The sequence below is a fragment of the Cricetulus griseus genome, chromosome 6, assembly GCF_003668045.3.
Source record: "Cricetulus griseus strain 17A/GY chromosome 6, alternate assembly CriGri-PICRH-1.0, whole genome shotgun sequence".
NCBI lineage: Eukaryota > Metazoa > Chordata > Mammalia > Rodentia > Cricetidae > Cricetulus > Cricetulus griseus.
Genome location: NC_048599.1, coordinates 47808635 through 47827696, shown reverse-complemented (window position 1 = coordinate 47827696; position 19062 = coordinate 47808635). Strand labels below are relative to the sequence as shown.

Genomic DNA, 19062 nt, shown 5'->3' with positions numbered 1-19062 from the left:
GGATTAAGAAAGAAGAGGGAGGAGAAAGAGGGAGAAGGGAATGGGAAGGGAGGGAGGGAGGGAGGGGGAGGGAGGGAGGAGGGAGGAGGGAGGGAGGGAGGGAGGGAGGGGAGGGAGAAATAAGCACACACAAGTTGGGTGTGGTGGTTCATGTCTATAACCTAGCACTTGGAAGGTGGAAGCAGAAGGATCTAGAACCCAAGGTCATCTTTAGTTATAGCTACAGCAAACTCAAGGCAAGCCTGAACTACATGAGACTCTATGCCCCAAATGTTTATAGGACAAAATCACTAGAGGTGAGGATCTGGTTAACCTGTAAACACTAAACAAGGCTCTAAGCACACTGTATCAAATGAGGAGATGGTAGATGGCTGCTGGGCCAATAATGTCATGCTAAATGCCAGTAGATGTCTAAGGTTCCCCTATACCAGGGCAGGTCCAGCAACACCATCTCTTTCCCCAACGCAAAAGCAGAAGCCATACTAACCTGCCATACTCCTTATGAAGAGTGACCAGGAAAGCACAGAGCTTGTTAGCGTGGCACCCAGGGAGACCAGCTATAATGCTGATGATGACCTACATGAAAGAAATGTCACATGGGTTTCTAGTTCAGTAGGGAACACTGTGCAAAAGGTAAAGAAAGCTGGTCTTTAGAACAAGGCTTTGTGGGTTTGAAGTTCAGTACCACTCACTATTCACTAGCTCCTTGATTTAGAGGGAATGACAAAGTCTACTATTGTCCTGGGTATGTCATGTTTTCTTTTTAGTTTCTTTTCTTTTTTGTTAACCTGACAGGAGCTAGAGTTAAATAGGAAGAGGTAACTCCACTGAAAAAGATGCCTCCATTAGACTGGCCATAGGCAAGACTGTGGGATGTTTTCTTGATTGTAAATTGATAGAAGGCCCAGCTACTTGGAGTGGTTCATCCCTGGACAGGTAGTCCTGGGTTACATAAGAAAGCAGGCTGAGTAAGTCTGAGGAACAAGCCAGTGAGCAGCACCCCATGGCCTCTGCTTCAGTTCCTGCCTCCACTTTCCTGCCCTGATGTCCCTCAGTGACTGAGTCTGACCTGAGAGTTGAAAGCCGAAACAAATGCTTTCCTCCCCAAGTTGTTTTATCACAGCACTAGAAAGTAAGCTAAGACGCCTACTTACTCACAGGGTAGGCGCGAAGATTCATGAAGTTCACTGATGTAAATAGTAAACAACTTTCTATGGAAATATTAACTGTATCACTTAAAAGATTTAAGCATTTAGAGAGTCTAACTTGCTTAAGACCACAGACCTCTAGTAAAGGAGACACTCAGGGATATTACATTTGTTACATTCTTCAGGGAGCAGAAAGGAAGTCTGGGAAAATAATGTCACAGCTACACTGGTGTGGAAATTGGTGAGCAGAGGAGCTATGCTGAAGATGTTTCTGTGGGATTGCCTGTGTCTTCCAAGTCACGCTGTCTGTGGTGAGGCAGAACTCCCAGACAAGATAAGCTCTCTTAAAAGCTCTCATGGAGGAATAGAGGAACCATCCCAATGGCCCTAGCTGCGTTATACCAGCATACAAAACTAGGTTTCCCTCAGGTCAGTCTAAGGCCATTTAAGGAATTTACTGAATGAGGAAGAGTAGCAGAGGAGGACAAGAATCATACAATCACAGGAGAAGGTTTATTAAAATGACAAGACCTATTTACAGGATGTCTTTTTCTTTCGAGAAAAAGTTTTATTCTGTAGCCTAAGCTGGGCTAGAACTCTGTGCTATCCAGGATGGTTTCAAAGCTGCAGTGAGCCTCCTGTCTTGGTCTCCTGAATACCAGGACACAGGCCATCATACCTGTTTAGATGTTTTATTTCACAACATGTGAGATCTATCAAGACAGGCCCAGTCACAGATAACACACTAACGCTGAGCCTGCTGACATCCAACAGCAACTGGTTGCATAAACGCAGAGACAGCTGTTGATCTCTTTTCTTTTGTGGGAACTCAAGTTTTCCTTCCACCCTGTGACTAAGACTTCTATACTCTGCCCCTTTTTGCTCCTTGCAGAGTACAAATGTAACTCACACTGTGTCTTCCTCCTACCCCAGTTTTCCCTATCTTGCTCCCTACTCCTCGGTGCCCACTTCTCAGTCCCTTAAACCACATGTACAAAGTCAAATACTTTTTTAAAAAAGCAAAGTTGTAGTTTATAAAGAAAAACTTCAGCAGATTTAAGCACAAGTGGAAGGAGAAAGAGAAATGTCTACAGCACACACCCAAGATCATGGGTGTGTGATTATTTATTTACTTTTATTTTATGTGTATGGGTGTTTTGACTGCCTGGATGTCTGCACACCATGTATGTACAGTGCCCTTGGAAGCAAGAACCCCCTGGAACTGGAGTTACAAGTCATTGTGAAAGGTGGTGCTGGGAATCAAACCCAGCTGCTCTGGCAAGAGCAGCTAGTACTCCCAACTGCTGAGCTGTGTCTCCAGCCCCAGGTGTGGGCTTCTAAGAGCCACTCAGCCAAGTACTCTTACTTAAAGGCCAATAAGTACTATAGCACCTTTTAAGTAAAATATCACAAGATAGATATTTGCTTTCTTTACCCTCTTATCTAAAGGAAAAATGGAATGTTCTAATTGCATAGTGCTATCTCATTTAGTAGATGAGCATGTTTTAGACTTATACAGAAACAAATTATGACATACAGCTTCCAAAGGACTGGTGAGCAGAGTCAAGTATAGGGACATATGAGGCAGGGGCACATTAAGGTCTGTTCTGGCAAAGAAAATGCTCAGAGTGCCATCTGGTGATTACAACACAGGCAGCCTTCCTTTCATTAACAGCAGTGTGTCATCCACTGCTAGGTTAAGTCATTGTCACTAGCAGAAACAAGGGTCAGCCTGGGAACACACAGTAAGAGTATTAAAGACCTGGAGAAGCAGGGAGGGCACGGCAAGATGCCAGGGTTGGTCACTGTCACTGGGTCTGTCCTACATATTATTAGTAGTATTCAAGGAGGTGGACACTTATAGAAGACTCCATCTGTGCTGCTGTCAACTGACACAGACTATCCTGCTGTAAAGTCTCAGCATGTTTGGTGATGACTACCTTGTCACTTTCTAATCCGTGAGCAGGGCTGATTTCAGCTTGCTGCAGCAGGCCTGGAAGATGGGTCCTCATCACAGGCTCCTGACCAACGCTGCCCACAGCAAAGTGGTGGAGGAACCTAGAAAAACAAAGACAACTGTTATAGCACTGTCATCAGCCTTGTTTGACATGTCAGCTAACATTAGTGATCTCTCACCTAGGTGCTAATAAGCCTTAAAGAGATTCTTTCAAGCTGGGTGTTGGTGGCACACACCTTTAATCCCAACACTTAGGAGGCAGAGGCAGGCTGATCTCTGTGAGTTTGAGGCCAGCCTGGTCTATGAAGCAAGTTCCAGGACAGGCTCCAAAACAATACAGAGAAACACTGTCTTGGGGGGGGGGGGAGAGAGAGAGAGAGAGAGAGAGAGAGAGAGAGAGAGAGAGAGAGAGAGAGAGAGAGAGACAGAGACAGAGACACAGAGAGAGACAGAGACACAGAGAGAGACAAAGAGAGATTCTTTCTAGGTCACTTTAATCCAAACTCTCAGGAGGCAGAGATCTCTGAGTTTGAGGTCAGCCTAGACTACAGACTGAATTCCAGGACAGCCAGGGCTACACAGTGAAACCCTGTTTCAAAAACAAAACAAAAAAAGGTGTGTGTGTGGGAAGTGTGTGTGTGTGGCTCTTCCAGAGGACTAGGCTTCAATTCCCAGCACCCACATGGTAGCTCACAACTGTCTGTAACACTAAAATCTGACACCTTCACACAGCCACACATGCAGGCAAAATGCCAATGTACATAAAATAAAAATAAATTTAAAAAATTAAATTACAGCATTCAGGGGGTAGAGGCAGGCAGATCTCTGTGAGTTCAAGGCCAGCCTGGTCTACAAAGTAAGTTCCAAGGCAGTCAGGACTATTTCACAGAGAAACCCTGTCTTGAAAAACAAAAACAAAAAAATAAATTGAGAGAGAGAGAGAGAGAAAGAGAGAGAGAGAGAGAGAGAGAGAGAGAGAGAGAGAGAGAGAGAGAGAGAGAGAGTGTCTTTCATGATATGAAAGTTCTGTGAGAAGCTTTAAGTGAAAGAGTTCAGGAGGACCAGCACTGAAGTCTCCGACATTGAAAACAACTCCAGCCAGATGCACAGAACTCACCGTTCCAACTCAGGGAGTTTGGCCGAAAGCAGCTTGGGAGAGCTCCACTCCTCTGCAGGATAGCTCAAGGCACTGAAGAGCTTCTGTGCCCAGGAATGCCTACAATACCAAAGGCTCAGATGAGTCCTACACCTGCCACAGCAAAGACACTGTACACAAGTACAAGTAGTTCTGAGGTTCTAAGCCTAACACAGCCAGTACTTCCTAGCCAGTATCCCATGGACTTAAACCAAATGTGCATGACAACTGACATGCCCAGGAGGAAGGCTGGCCTCGTTTTTTTTTGTTTTTCTTTTTTTTTTTGACAGTGGTCTCAGGTTTTAATTCTTAGTTGTAGTGGTCTGAATGAGATGCACCCACCCCCCAAGTCATGGCCATTTGAATACTGGGGGCTGTTTGGGGAGAATAAGGAAGTGTGGTCTTGCTAGAGGAGGTATGTCTTTGCTCTCTCTGCCCCCTGTCTGTGGTTTGAGAAGTGTGACCTCTCTGCTGCTGTTCCAGCCATCTGCTGCTTCTACGCCACCATCATGGATCATTTTATTTTATTTTATTTTATTTTATTTTATTTTATTTTTGTAGACTAGGTTGGCCTAGAACTCAGAGATCCACCTGATCTGCCTCCCAAGTACTTGGAGTATAGGAATGTGCCACCATGCCTGGTTTATGCTTGGATGGGATCAAACCCATCTTGCATGCTAGGGAATTGCTCTTCTAACTGAGCCACATCCCTAGCTTGGATTTCATCTGTCTGGCTGTTTCTCCAAGGGCACAACTACCTGTATGCTAGCAACAATGACATGACTATTGGCCTTTTCAGAAGCAAAGACCCCATGTTACATAACGTGAGTCACCCTGCAGAGAAAGCACACCACAAAGCTTTGGGAATTGAGCACAAACACTGGGGAGAGCCACTTACAATCTCTTTTGTTCCACAGATAATCCATCTTCCTGGATCACTTTTAAAGAAAGCCCTGAGTTATCCTGCTGTTGCCAGGGGGAGAAGACCTAAACAAAACAAAATTTAAACAAAGAACACTTTAAACCTAACAACAGGATATGGAATCCACATGGGATCTGATGACTGTTGAAACCAGCACTGTCAGTACACAAAAAAACATTATCACAAGCAAGTTTGCTACAAAAATAAGGCCGGAAAGCAATTTTGTTTAGTGTTTTTCACAGTGAGAAATGCCTTTCTGGTTCCTGTCCTCAGAAACCATGACCTTCCAGAAGTCAGAAAGCCTGGAAGAAGGTGTCAGGAACACTGTTCTGGCTGCAAGAACATGTTCCTCCCTGGTGACGACACCAGAAGGCAGTGGTGACCTCAAAAGAAACTGCTTAGAGGGACAGCTGACGGAAAACAATTCCAAAGGCTGTCTATGTCCCCAAGAGGGGCAGACTGGAAGAGATGACCACAGCCAGGTGGTAAGCAAGATCAGCTGTGTGTAGAGAAGCCATTGCTGAGAACCCTTCACCCTACAGTCCTCACTCCTGTTCCTCTGTAGTCTGTGACACTGTCACAGTCCTCACTCCTGTTCCTCTATAGTCTGTGACACTGTCACAGTCCTCACTCCTGTTCCTCTATAGTCTGTGACACTGTCACCCACAGTCCTCACTCCTGTTCCTCTGTAGTCTGTGACACTGTCACCCCACAGTCCTCCTGTTCCTCTGTAGTCTGTGACACTGTCACAGTCCTCACTCCTGTTCCTCTGTAGTCTGTGACACTGTCACCCCACAGTCCTCACTCCTGCTCCTCTGTAGTCTGTGACACTGTCACCCACAGTCCTCACTCCTGTTCCTCTATAGTCTGTGACACTGTCACCCCACAGTCCTCACTCCTGTTCCTCTATAGTCTGTGACACTGTCACCCCACAGTCCTCACTCCTGTTCCTCTATAGTCTGTGACACTGTCACCCTACAGTCCTCACTCCTGTTCCTCTATAGTCTGTGACACTGTCACCCCACAGTCCTCACTCCTGTTCCTCTGTAGTCTGTGACACTGTCACCCCACAGTCCTCACTCCTGCTCCTCTGTTGTCTATAACTCATCGTGAAGAGATGACACTGCTCATAAAGTGCTGTAATCACATCACAGCCTTCCTAGAACGTCTACCTGTCGTGATGCTAGCCATTATTCTGCCTTTGGCTGCTGTGCCTCATAGAATTCATTCATCCCAAGAGGGCCCCACACTCACTGTGTAGCTGAGGCTAATCTCAGAACTCTTGATTCCCTGTCTCTACCTGGGAAGTGCTGGAATTACAAGCATGGGACAGGATACCTTGTGTGTGTGTGTGGGGGTCACAGAATTCTTGTTACATCCCTTCCCTTATATGATATGTACTGAGATGTACAACAAGTTTACTACTATGCAGGGCCACTTGCAAAGGCAAGAGGGAACTGTAATCACAGGGAAGGACAGCATGGGGTGGGACAGAGAGCTGTAGCTCAAAAGGGCGGTTTTGTTATTTAATAAAATAGCTAAAAAGGAAATACATTTAATTGGGACTTAAAAGGGGACAAACAGATTTCATTTCTGTAGGCTCTCACCTCTCAAACACCAAAGGGATTATCAAAATACCAGGTATGCTTTCATTCTTTTAGAGAGTGTCTTATATAGCCCAGGCTGGCCTTGAGGCTAACTTTGAACTCCCAATCTTCCTGCCCCCACCTCCTAGGTACTACAATTACAGGTTTGCACTACTACACCTGACTTCAAATCTCACTTGAATCACATCACTGTTACTTCTTTCTAATTAAAAAAAACATTAATTTTTATTTGTATAGGTCTTTTTCCTGTGGTTTGGTACCACACATGGGCACGCCTCAGAAGACACAAAAGGGCATTAGAAGCCCTGGAACTGGAGTAACAGATGGTTGTGAGCTGCCATGTAGGTGCTGGGACTCAGTCCTTTGCAAGAGCAGTGGTGCTCTTCACCACTGAGTTATCTCTTCAGGCTCACCAACCCCTTGTTTTAGAGAAAGGGTCTCACCGGGTGCTTTAGGTGGCCTGGAACCACTACAGAGACCAGGCTGGCTTCAAACTCACCAGAGATGCAACCGCCTCTGCCTCCCACGTGCTGGGATTAAAGAACTGAGCCACCACGCCAGCTTTTACATTACCATTAGTTTGTTCTAAGACACCATGTTACCATTTCAATTGCTAAGGGAAAAAAGTGGCTATTTTGCTAACTTGATAGATAACGTATGTTACCTCTGAGTAAAAGGCTTGATAGATCTTTGATTTGGGGAAAAGGGCAATCATCAGGAAATTGCTCGATCCATGGAACTGAACTGGGAGATGAGGAAGCAGTGAGCCTCTGAAGTTGATGAGAAGGGCAGCCACTATGCTGGTGGAGTCCTAGAAAGAGAAAGGGGCATCAGAAGAGAGTCCTCCAGCTCTTAGCTACAGGAGATAGTGGAACTTTTTTTTTTTTCTTTTTTTTTTTTTTTTTTTTTTTTTTGGTGTGTGTGTGTGTGTGTGTGTGTGTGTGTGTGTGGTCTCACCAAAAGCTAAGCTAGCCTTGAACTCACAATCCGACTGCCTCAGTTTCCCAAACAGCTGGGACCACATGTATTGTCACACTATCTTTGATACATATTTTCCCAAACTGAAAATGTCAGCTCAAAATTCCCCCTAAGGTATTGTCTTAGGGAGGATGGAGTGGGGGGTTGAGTCATGGTCTCATGAAGTCCAGGTTGGACTCAGCTTACTATGTAGTACAGGACGACCCCGGATGTCTGATAGTCCTGTTTGTAGTTCCCTGGTTGGGATTAAGGCTTGTGTCATCTCCCAGGTAAGCTATTCATTTATCATACATAGGATTTCTGCCATTTGGTGGATTGTTTTTCATTCTTTTGAGAGTCTCCTTTGATGTACAGAAACTGTTAAAATTTATCTTTATTTTTTGGAAAGGGTTTTGCTATATAACCTAGACTGGCCTGGAACTCATCGTGAGTGAGCCTCATTGCTTTAGCCTCTCAAATATTGGGATTGCAGGCATATGGCATCATACTCAGCTAGTGTAATTTTTAAAAATTATCTGAGCCAGAGAGATGGCTCAGCTGGTAAAAGTGCTTGCTGTGAGCTTGACAACCTTAATTCAATCCCTGGAGTGCCACATGAAGGAGGGAAAGAATCAAGTCCCACACGTTCTCCGACTTCTACACTTACCCCACATTAAACTCCACCCCCAGAAAATAAGTAAACATGTAATTAAAATGATCATGTGTATGTGTGTGCGTGCATGGGTGCATGTGCATCACAGTGCACACATGGAGAGTAGAAGGCAGCTTTGGGGAGCTGGTTCTCTCCTTCTACCACGAGGTCTGGTGATGGAACTCTGTCATCAGGCTTGCACTGCAAGGGCTTTTGTTTATTGAGTCATAACCTACCTTGCCATAGAAAACTTAATGGTTTGTAAGATTTATGTATTTACCTTATGTGTGTGTTTTGTTTGCATGTATGTTGACTGTATACCCCATGTGTGTGTGGTATCTAAGGAAGTCAGAAGGGAGCGTTACACCCCCTAGAAGTAGAGTGATGGATGGTTGAAAGCAACCATGTGGGTGCTGGGAATTAAATCCAGTTCCTCTGCAAGAACCATCTCTTAACCACTAAGCCATCTCTCCACCCTCTGGAAAGTTTATTTTGTGTAGTTATTCTTTTGGGGAACTAAGAAGTTGGCAGCAAATCTTATGTCATGAAGCTTCTCCCCTGCTGTGTCTCTAAAAGCTTGATTATTTTAGCTTTCTTATTTAGGTTTTTGATACATCTTGAGTAATCATTTTTGTACTTGGTATAAGGGTCCAACTTCATTTTCTGGTGTGGATATACAGTTTCTCTAATATCATTTGCTGAAAAGACTATGCTTAAGGCTGAAGATGGCTCAGTGGTTACGAGCACTTCCAGAGGACCTGGGTTCCATTCCCAGTACCTACAGGTTCACATCATTTGCAACTCTAGTTCCGGTGGATCCAAACCTTCTTCTGGCTTCTGTGAACATCAGGCATACACATGGTACACAGACATACATGTACATAAAACACACATACACATAAAATAAACAAACACACAAATAAACAGTTTTTTTTTTTTTTTTTAAAAAAGACTGTACTTTCCTCAATCGACAACTGTGAGTTCCACGCCCGTCAGGGCCACATAGAGAGACCCTGCATCAAAAAATGAAAGGAAGAAAGAGAATAGAAGAAAAAGAAGAGAGGACCTGAGTTTGGAGTCTTGGAACCTACACAAGTAAATGCCTTGGAAGGTCTCAACTTTGGAGGAAGCTTCTAGCAAGGTAACCTGTATCAATGAGCTCTGGCTCTAAGATAACCCATCTCAAAAGATAGAGGAGGGACCAAGGGACCAGCCTTTAATCCCAGCATGCAGGAGGTGGGAGGCAAAGGCAGAGGTAGAGGCAGAGGCAGAGAAACAGAGGTAGACTGATCTCTGTGAGTTTGTCAACATAGAGAGTTCCAGGACAGCTAGGGCTGTACGATGAAAGCCTATCTAAAAATAAGAGAGAGGTGGAAAGAACAACTGAACAAGATACTTGCTATCAACCTCAGGCTTCCACATGCATGTCCATCCATGCACATGTGCCAGAACACACGCAAACACACTTACATGCACATACCACACATACACACAAACACATGAAAAGAAGAAAAACAAGTTCTAAAGCAAATGTTTATTGAGCTTGATTGCTTAATGGTTGGTTTGTTTCTTTAAAAAATTCTTTAAATGGAGTGGGGTGTCATGTGGCACTCCTTTAATACCAGCACCCAGGTGGCAAAGGCAGGCTAACCTTTGTGAGTTAAAGGACAGCCTGGTCTACATAGAGTTGCAGCCCATCCTGAGCTAACAGTGAGACCTAGTCTCAAAAAACATGGAAACAAAACTCAATATAAAGTTAGAGTAACCTAACAGTGTGGTACAGTAAAATATAACAGTCTAGATTATGTCCAGGCTATGCTTGAACTCACAGAGCACTGCGATTAAAGGCCTATGCCACCACACCCAGTCTCTGGCTGGGCAAGTACTTCAATCACTGAATCATTTCCAGCCATTCTTCTTTTCTTTTTTTTAAAATTTAACCAGCCCTTCTTTAGAATTTAAGTTTATTTTTTTGAGACATGTTTTGAGAGCCAAAGTTAAATTTTAAGTTTTAATTACTATGCCTTAGAGATCCACGAAACAAAAATAACTCTGGGGGCTGGAGAGATGGCTCAGAGGTTAAGAGCACTGACTGCTCTTCCCGAGGTCCTGAGTTCAATTCCCAGCAACCACAAGGTGGCTCACAACCATCTGTAATGAGATCTGGTGCCCTCTTCTGGTGTGCAGATATACATGGAAGCAGAATGTTGTACACATAGTAAATAAATAAAAAAAAAAAAAACCTTAAAAAAATGACTCTGATCTGCAAGCCCCTTGCACAAGGACAAATAGTTCCTGAAATGCTGGAGGCTGTTGTTTATGGGAAATAAACACTTCCCTAACAAGCTTGTTTGACCCACCCGCACCTGATGTGCTTGATCACGTGAGGGTGGGAGGTTCCTATGCGGGATGTATGATTGCCCCTGATTGGATGGACCTGATGGGAAATACAATGACTTACGAGTTTTCCTTCTTAAGTCCTTGCCATAGGCCATTTCCCAGGATATGGACCTGGCCAAAGCCCATCCACCTCGCCAGTATTTAATTAAAGCTTGCTTCAAATTCGAATTTAAACTGTGGTAGTGGTCTTATTCTTGACCAGTGGGATTAACATTTTTGAGATCCCAGTGAGATTCAGACCACCAATCCAAATTCTAAAGTTGGATGTGATATGGCTATCTGCTTCAAGTTCTTACCACTCTACCTTCCCTACCACAGTGAACTGCAGCCTATAACTCCTTTCTTTCTAAATTGCTTTTTGTTGGAGTATTTTGTTACAACAACAGAAATGAAACTTGTACACAAACTTGTGGCAGTCTTCTTACCTCTGCTCATGAGTGTTGGGTCACAGGCATGCCCAAAAACATCTAAGGCTTAAATATTTCCTAAGCTTAGAAAGTCTTTCTGCCTCTAGAGATTAATGGACATTCATTTTTTACGTCTTTTCTGCTTATGAAATTTTAAAATATTTAATTTGGGGCTGGAGAGATGGCTCAGGGAGTAAAAGCACCTGCCACACAGCTTGATAACCTGAATTTGATGTCCAGAACTCATGGTGGAAGGACTGACTCCTGACGACTGCCCTCAGACCTCCTCCACGAGTACACTGTGGGATATGAGTGGCTCTTCCTACCAGTAATAGATAAAGTTAAAACTTTTTTAACTCTATTAGACATTTGTTTGAATTAAAAAGAGATTTATTATATTTTATTACATGTATGTGTGCATGTCTGCATGTGAGTGTAGGTACCAGGAGAGGCCAGAGAATGGGTGGAATCCTTCTGGGGTCTGAGTTAAAGGTAGTTGTGAGTGGCTCAACATGGGTACTTGGTTCTACAGAAGAGCAGCAAGTACTTTTATTCACTTAGCCATTTCTTTAGGCCCTACTTTGAATATTTTTTATTGGCTAAGAATCTACCCCCACAGTTGAGAGTGGTAGTGCACATCTTTAATCCCAGCACAAGGAGGCAGAGGCAGGATGTCTGTGAGTTTGAGGCCAGCCTAGTCTACATAATGAGTTCCAGGACAGCCAAGGCTATGTAAAGCCCTGTCTCAAACATAATAAAAACAAAAACCAACTAAACAAAAACCACTCCTCCAACATTAGCCAACCTTGCTCTCATAACACTGTTTCTTCATTTTTGTTTTTTAAGATGTATTTGACTTTATGAATGTATTGCCTGCATATATGTATGTGCGTCACATGTGTGCCTGGTACTCATGGAGGTCAGAAAACAACATCAGATTCCCTGGAACTGGAGTTATAGATGGTTATGGGATAATATGTGGGTGCTGGGAACTGAACCTGTGTTATCTGTAAGAATAACAAGTGCTCTTAACTACTGAGCCATCTTTCCAAACCCATTTTTTTCTCTCCCCTCCCACTTTTTTTTGTTTGTTTTCTGAGACAGGGTTTCTCTGTGTAGCTTTGGAGCCTGTTCTGGAACTCACTCTGTAGACCAGGCTGGCCTCAATCCTCCTGCCTCTGTCTTCTGAGTGCTGGGATAAAAGGCACGCGCCACCATTTCCCGGCCCATTTCTTTTTTCTTCCTCTGGAAGAGCTGTGAATACTCTTAACTGCTGAGCCATCTCGCCAGCCTCTCCAGCACTATTTCTATTTTTAACTTTCTATTTTATTTATTCTTATGCCTTTCACATCATGCGTCTCCATCCCATTCATTTTCCTGTCCCTTTGTATCTGCCCTCTGCCCTTGTAACCTCCCCCACAAAACAAACCTTGAGAAAATAAAAAAGAAAGATCTCATCATGTCAGATGTAGTGTGTGTGACACAGTGAGTCATGCAGTAAACCCTCATATATCTTTATTTGTAAGTGTTCACTGTAAAGAGTCTGGTTCGAGGCCTCTGGTTTCTGCTATACTATAGATGCTGGGCCCTGATCGAACTCTTCTTGGTTATCCTGCTGTTGCCCTGTGCCATGGAGGTCCTGCAGCTTTGGGTCTGCAGGACTGGTCCCTTCACATGCACCAGCAGATCGCAGACACGGATGTTGTTGTGGACCAACTCGTAACCCTGGTTAGTTGCAGGGTTGGTCAGGCCACTAGCTCTCCCTTGTCCTCTCCACCAGGGTGAGCTCTCCTGCATTGCTCTGGCTAGTTCACCCTTGAACCGAAAGCAAGGGGCTTTTACATCCTCAGGGTCAGTTCTCCCACACCTATACCTGCAGGGCCGGCTCTACTGTGCTGCACAGGTGAGGTGCAGGGCCTGCTCTTCTGAGCTGGTGGGGGACAGGGGCAGCTCTCCAGCTCTTAGGATGAGTAATAGGAACAGCTCTCCCATGCTCACAACTTTGGGGCTGGCTTACCCACAACTCTGCCAATGGGATTACCAAGCATTGTTTCTTAAATAACTTGTATAAACTTTCTTTCTTGATCTTAGATAACTATTTTTGTTGTTGTTTTGAGACAGAGTTTCTGAGTAGCCTTGGATGTCCTGAAGTTTACTCTGTACACAAGGCTGGCTTCAAATTTAAGAGATCCACCTGCCTCTGTCTCCCAAGTGCTGTGATTAAAGGTGTGTGCTACCACTCACTGCCTGGCTGATGTTCAAAGACTTTTTATAAAAGTTGATATTGCTGGACATTGGTGGCACATGCCTTTAATCCCAGCACTCAGGAGGCAGAGTCAGGTGGATGTCTGTGAGTTTGAGGCCAGCCTGGTCTACAGAGTGAATACCAGGACAGGCTCCAAAGCAATACAGAGAAACCCTGTCTGGGGGGGGGGGGCGGGGGAAGAAAGTTAATATCAAAACTCTTGGGATGGAGAGATGGCTCAGAGATTTCAGAGTGTTTGCTGCTTTCTCAGAGAACCTGAGTTCAGTTCCTAGCACTCCATTTTGGGTAGGTTATAACCACCTGTAATTCCAACTCCAAGGGATCCAAAGCCCTCTCTCGGCTTTCATAGGCAACTGCACTCATGTGCACATACCCACATATAGTCACGTAATTCTCAAAAATTAAAAAAACTAAAAAATCCTCTTTTATCTAATAAGGCCATCTAATCTGCCTAGCTGATACACCCAAATTTCTGAACAGTTTTTAGTGTTTTGTTGAAGACAGATTTGATCATGAATTCATCTGTTGAGCCACTTAGCCAAATCATTTCAATCCACCTCTGTTCTAGTTGCCACTAAGTGGAAAGCCTGTTCTCCACTGTTGCATTGAGGGAGACTGTCTATGCTCTGCTCTGGCCACGGAGCATAAAATGAGGGACACTCTGGCCCACCACCTTCTCCTGAAGGGTAGAAGCCTGATAAATGATGGCTCTTTAGGGGAGCATATTCATGGAGATAGAGGTTAAACTTAAGTGTGTGAGAGGGAGGTGTTAAACTCTCATGAAGGCAGTAAGAAATTTTTACCTCTTTTGTGCACATACAGTTCTTCTCTGTGGTTAAGAGATATGTTAGAGCACCATCAATGCCACAGAATGAACCTTCCAGTTTTGAAGTGTGAGCCTTGGGCTTGTGTGAAGAGCCATTGGAGGTTTTTTTCAGCTATTTCACACTGTCTTTAGGATGACTGACTTGGGTAAGGGGCTAGTTCTGAGCTAGGCCTTACTAGCAAAGCATAGAAGTTTTCTGAGAGTATGCAGTCCTCTCCTCGTGTTGTGTCGTGTTTGTTTTGTGGTTTTTTTTTTTTTTTTTTTTTTTTGTGTGTGTGTGTGTGTGTCTGTCTGTCTGTCTGTCTGTCCTGGTGTGTGTGTGTGTGTGTGTGTGTGTGTGTGTGTGTGTGTGTGTCTGTCTGTCTGTCTGTCTGTCCTGGTCTGCTTCAATGTCTACTGTGGTTTCTGACATCCTGCCACATGATATCGGAGAAGGGAAAATGGAATGAATGCATTTTAGAGGGGGTTGAAAAGCCAGGGGTTGAACAACCACGTACCCCATCATAGAAGGACACAGAATTCATGTGATCCTTGGAAATGACGATACTTCCATGATGACGGTGAGAAAACAGAAGGCCACCAGAGAAGAAATGCACATTCCCTGGAAGAAAAAGAATACTGGTCAGACTGGGGGGCTAGATTCCTGGGCCAGATTCCAGAGTCTGTCTTGAAGGTACTAGAGTGACAATGTAACCTTCCTGAAAGGAGAAGAGATAATTTAAAGAGAGACACTTATGCCTCAATTATTGAAACAATGGATCCCAATGAATTAAAATTTCCCAAGGATCTCATGCTGTGAAAAGGGAAAGCCTGCAGTTCTGATACCAGTGAGAAAAGGAACCTATCTCCCAGGAATAGATTTCACATACTTCTGAGAATTTATCCAACAGGCATGCTAGACAGAGCACAGACAATGGTAAATGCATGATGAATGGGACAGCACTGTGATCAGGACTGTTCAATTGGGCATCCTTTTGCCTTCTCTCTCTCTCTCTCTCTCTCTCTCTCTCTCTCTCTCTCTCTCTCTCTCTCTCTCTCTCTGTGAGTCAGGGTTTCTGTGTGTAGACCAGGTTGGCTTCAAACCTGCCTCTGTCTCCAAAGTGCTGTGATTAAAGGCGTGTGCCCCATGCTTAGCTTCTTGCCCATTATTTAAAACTAAACCTTGGGATCAAAATATAAGTTTAATACTCAGAGTGTCATAAAACTGGCTTGTAGGCTGTGACTACAATCCCAGGACTCAGAAAGCAGAAACAGGATGATTATGGAGTTCAACATCATCTTTGGCTATATAGTAAATCAAGGCCAGAGTGAAAACAACCAAACTAATAACTCTAAAACAGTCCCCAACCCCAACCAAACCAATGAAACAGAAAACCAAAACACCACTCTGAGTAGAACCTTGAAAACAGACTCGGGCATCACTGTACCCCATGATTTGACCCTTTTTCTAATAAGACTATATGGGATCCATTTCTATTCTCTGCTTTTTACTACTTCTCATCTCTTTAATCGACCCTGCCTAGCCTATATAGTAACATGCAGTGTCCTTGGGAGCCAGAGAAAAGAAAAACCGGAAAAAGCCATGTAGGCTAATTGAGGACTTGACTATGCATGAACCTGACCATATCTCTCCTGCAATCCACTCCCTGTTTAGCAAGAGACCTTGAAGGAAGGACAGTGAGACTGCTATAGAGTTTACTCACTGCCAAAATGCTTACAGAGACCTTGCTACATCCCAAGTGGCTGTCCCTTTATTGGTTATTTAAACAACCAATAAAATTATAAGTTAAACTACATAGGAAACATAGAAAAAATCAGGCTTTCTATTAAACACTGTAAAATCTTTGCTTATGGAAAGGAATTCACATCTTTTTATCTTCCCCTGGTGAAGACTGTGTGTCAGATGGTGTAATCCTCTTTGTTTAGGGTTAGACAAAAACTCTGCTGCATTCTTAGAACTTAAGTCACTTAACTGTCTGACCCCTCTCCCCCCCCACTCCCACACCCACCCCTTCATTTCCCTTCTGATGATGCTTTAAAAATTAGCCAATCTCAAGAGGCTGTGAGGTCAGACCCCAGGGAAAAGATATAGTCACCACCTGTGTTAGACTAAAATCCAAGCAATGCCCTGTCCCTGTGTGGTCAGCCTGGTTTGGGTCTCGGTGCACCTTTTTGACAAAATAACTGGCAAGTTGGGCTACTTACTTTGTTTGACACCCAGAATATTCTTTATGCTTTTGACAGAAACAAAATGAAGGGACCAGCTCCCCATTTTGGCAGCCATGACAGTAACACATGCTTGCCATAACCTTGCCTTGGTCACTTAAGAGGTCAGATGCCTGCCTCGTGACAAGGAACCAATCAGAAGTTAGCTGGTGGCGCTATGCTTTACGACCCTGGGTGTGCTTTACGGACAAGTGCACAGCAATGATGCACAGAGTATAGCAACCACTCTGGGAGGGCCTATGGGCCATAACAACCAGTTGACCAATCAACACAGGGCAAGCCCTCCAAGCCTGGAGGCACACCAATCCTGAGCCTGTGCGTACCCCTAGACACTCCCCTTACGCTGCCCTACAAGATCTCTCGGGAGCCCCTAGGAGCCGTCTTTTGTAGCCAACCGCCATGGTGGGTGGACAAAAGACCTGAGCTAACCTGGGGTTAGCTCCTTAAATTACAATAAAGCCTCATGCAGTTTGCAGCAAGCTCTGGAATCTGCCTGGTGATTGGGGTGACTGCGGTCATGGCCTGGGACCCCGGATACCTGAGCTTTCTGGGGGGGGTGTCTAATATTTGGGGGCTCGTCCGGGATTTGCGACCACCCCTCACCTGAGTGGATTCGATCTTGGAGGTAAGATGATTCGAGCTCGCAACTTATATGTTCAATGTTATTTGTTTGCTTGTTATGTCTCTTGCTGTTTTGTTGGTTTGGTGACTTGAATTTGATCTGAGCCTGCGCAGGACTCATATTTGTAATTTGTACTGGTATTTGGAATTTGTAATTTGGACCATAGGGAAAGCAGACGTGCCCAGAAAACAGACATGTTTCTGGAACCCTTGGTTCCGCCCTGGATGAAAGTCCAAGGGTTGTTTGTAATTTTGGTTTGGGGCACCATTTCTTTGCCTCGAGGTTTGTCTGTCTGATGTCTGTCCTGTTTTTGTTGTTTGTGACTGTCTCCATACTAACCACCCTCATCCCTGGATTCCACCTCAACTGTGATCGGCAGATGTGCCTGATGGATCTCAGACTGTTGCCCTGAGGACACCCAGGACCCAGGAGGTAAGGACGGGGGGGGCAAGGACACTTGGACCCGCCTCAGTTAGAGGCGATTGTAAGCTCCAGGGTTCTGCCGCCCATCTTCCCGGCACCATTGCCTTATAAGTGGCGCGGGTGGATTGGGTTGGTGTCTGTTCTTTCCTGTCTATTCTGTGTTATCATCGTTGGTTTTCAATTCAGGATCCACCATGCCACCCCCTTTCTATCCCCACCTGCGGGTCTGTGAGGCATGCCAAGTGGGGCTGTTTCTGCCCCAGCTGCCATCCTGCCATGGGTCCTGGTTTGAGGCAGGGGTTTCCCTGCTCTGAGGGAACATGGCTGCAGGGCTGCCATCTGCCTAGCTGCCCGGCCTTCTCTGTGCTCCACACACATGGTATGCAGGGAAACGACGGGGTTTTTTCTTTTTTTCTTCCCCACCCCTGCATTGGCCGAGGGTCTGGGGTTACCAGCAGCACCCCCACCCCAGGTCTCTTCCCTGAGCATGTGGAGCTTGAGTGGGTGAACTATCTGGTCTGATTTAGATGTTCTAAAAAAAAAAAAAAAAAAAAAAGGCCTTAAAGTTATTAAAAAAACTATGGAAAGGACTTTGATAAGAATTTTTATGTTGATTGAGAAATGAGAATGTACTTAAGTAATAAAGAGGGAAAGGGAAAGAGAAATTTGTCTAAGAATGTCTAAGAAAATCAGAGAAATAAACTATACCTTTTATATAGAAAATTATAGAGAGTTAAAGCAAGTCATAGAAGGTTAGAGAAAAGGTTGTTAAAAGAGAAAAATGTAAACATGGCTTCTCATGTCTACAAATAGTAAATTTTAAAAATGGTAATATAAGTTAAAATTGTAACCATATTAAGCTAATTCTGTTTAAAAAGTCCTGTTTATTTCTCAAGTAATTTATGTATACTTTTTTTAAAATGTTCTGTTTCCTGGTATAACCTAAGCTCTGTTACAAGCATGTAGCTAAACAAATGGTGCAAGCTACTGCCATTTTGTAGCCAGCCACATGGCAAACTGGTCACATGGCTGATTGGTAGCCATTTTGCTGAAGTTGAAAAAAGATACTTAAACCGCCATCTTGACTAAAGGTAACAGCATGGAAATTAGAGGTACCATCTTGGAAACAAGTTTTTCAGTTAAGATTTAAAATGTTAATGCTTCTATATATTACAGAAAGACATTAAGGGAATTTAAATTTCTTTTTAAAACCATTTTTAAATGTTTATGTTTTTTAAATGTTTGTTTTTATTAATGCTCATACTTAAAGAGCTTCAATTTAGAATCATTTTTAAGCAAAGCCTGACAATGTAAAGTTCTTGTTTTATAAAAGCTGCTAATCCATTATAAGATGTTACAGTTTATGTTTTCAGAAGTTAAGTTTAGAGCATTGGTGGCACATGCCTTTAATCCTACCACTTGGAGGCAGAGGCGGGTGGATCTCTGTGAGTTTGAGGCCAGTCTGCTCTACAGAGTTAGTTCCAGGACAGCCAGGACTGTTACACAGAGAAACC

General features: G+C 44.0%; 1 protein-coding gene across 3 annotated transcripts in view; it reads right to left on the bottom strand.

Moving 5' to 3' along the window:
* C6H20orf194 (chromosome 6 C20orf194 homolog) overlaps positions 1–19062 on the bottom strand; it is a 137477-nt gene that overhangs the window by 35681 nt on the left and 82734 nt on the right. For all 3 annotated transcript variants that reach the window (XM_027421772.2, XM_027421773.2, XM_027421774.2), the window contains 6 exons: positions 14775–14878; positions 7434–7580; positions 5139–5227; positions 4223–4321; positions 3089–3206; positions 488–576 (listed from right to left, as the gene is read on the bottom strand). In XM_027421772.2, coding sequence (XP_027277573.1) covers positions 488–576; positions 3089–3206; positions 4223–4321; positions 5139–5227; positions 7434–7580; positions 14775–14878 — 646 coding nt within the window. The remainder of the gene's footprint in view (positions 1–487; positions 577–3088; positions 3207–4222; positions 4322–5138; positions 5228–7433; positions 7581–14774; positions 14879–19062) is intronic.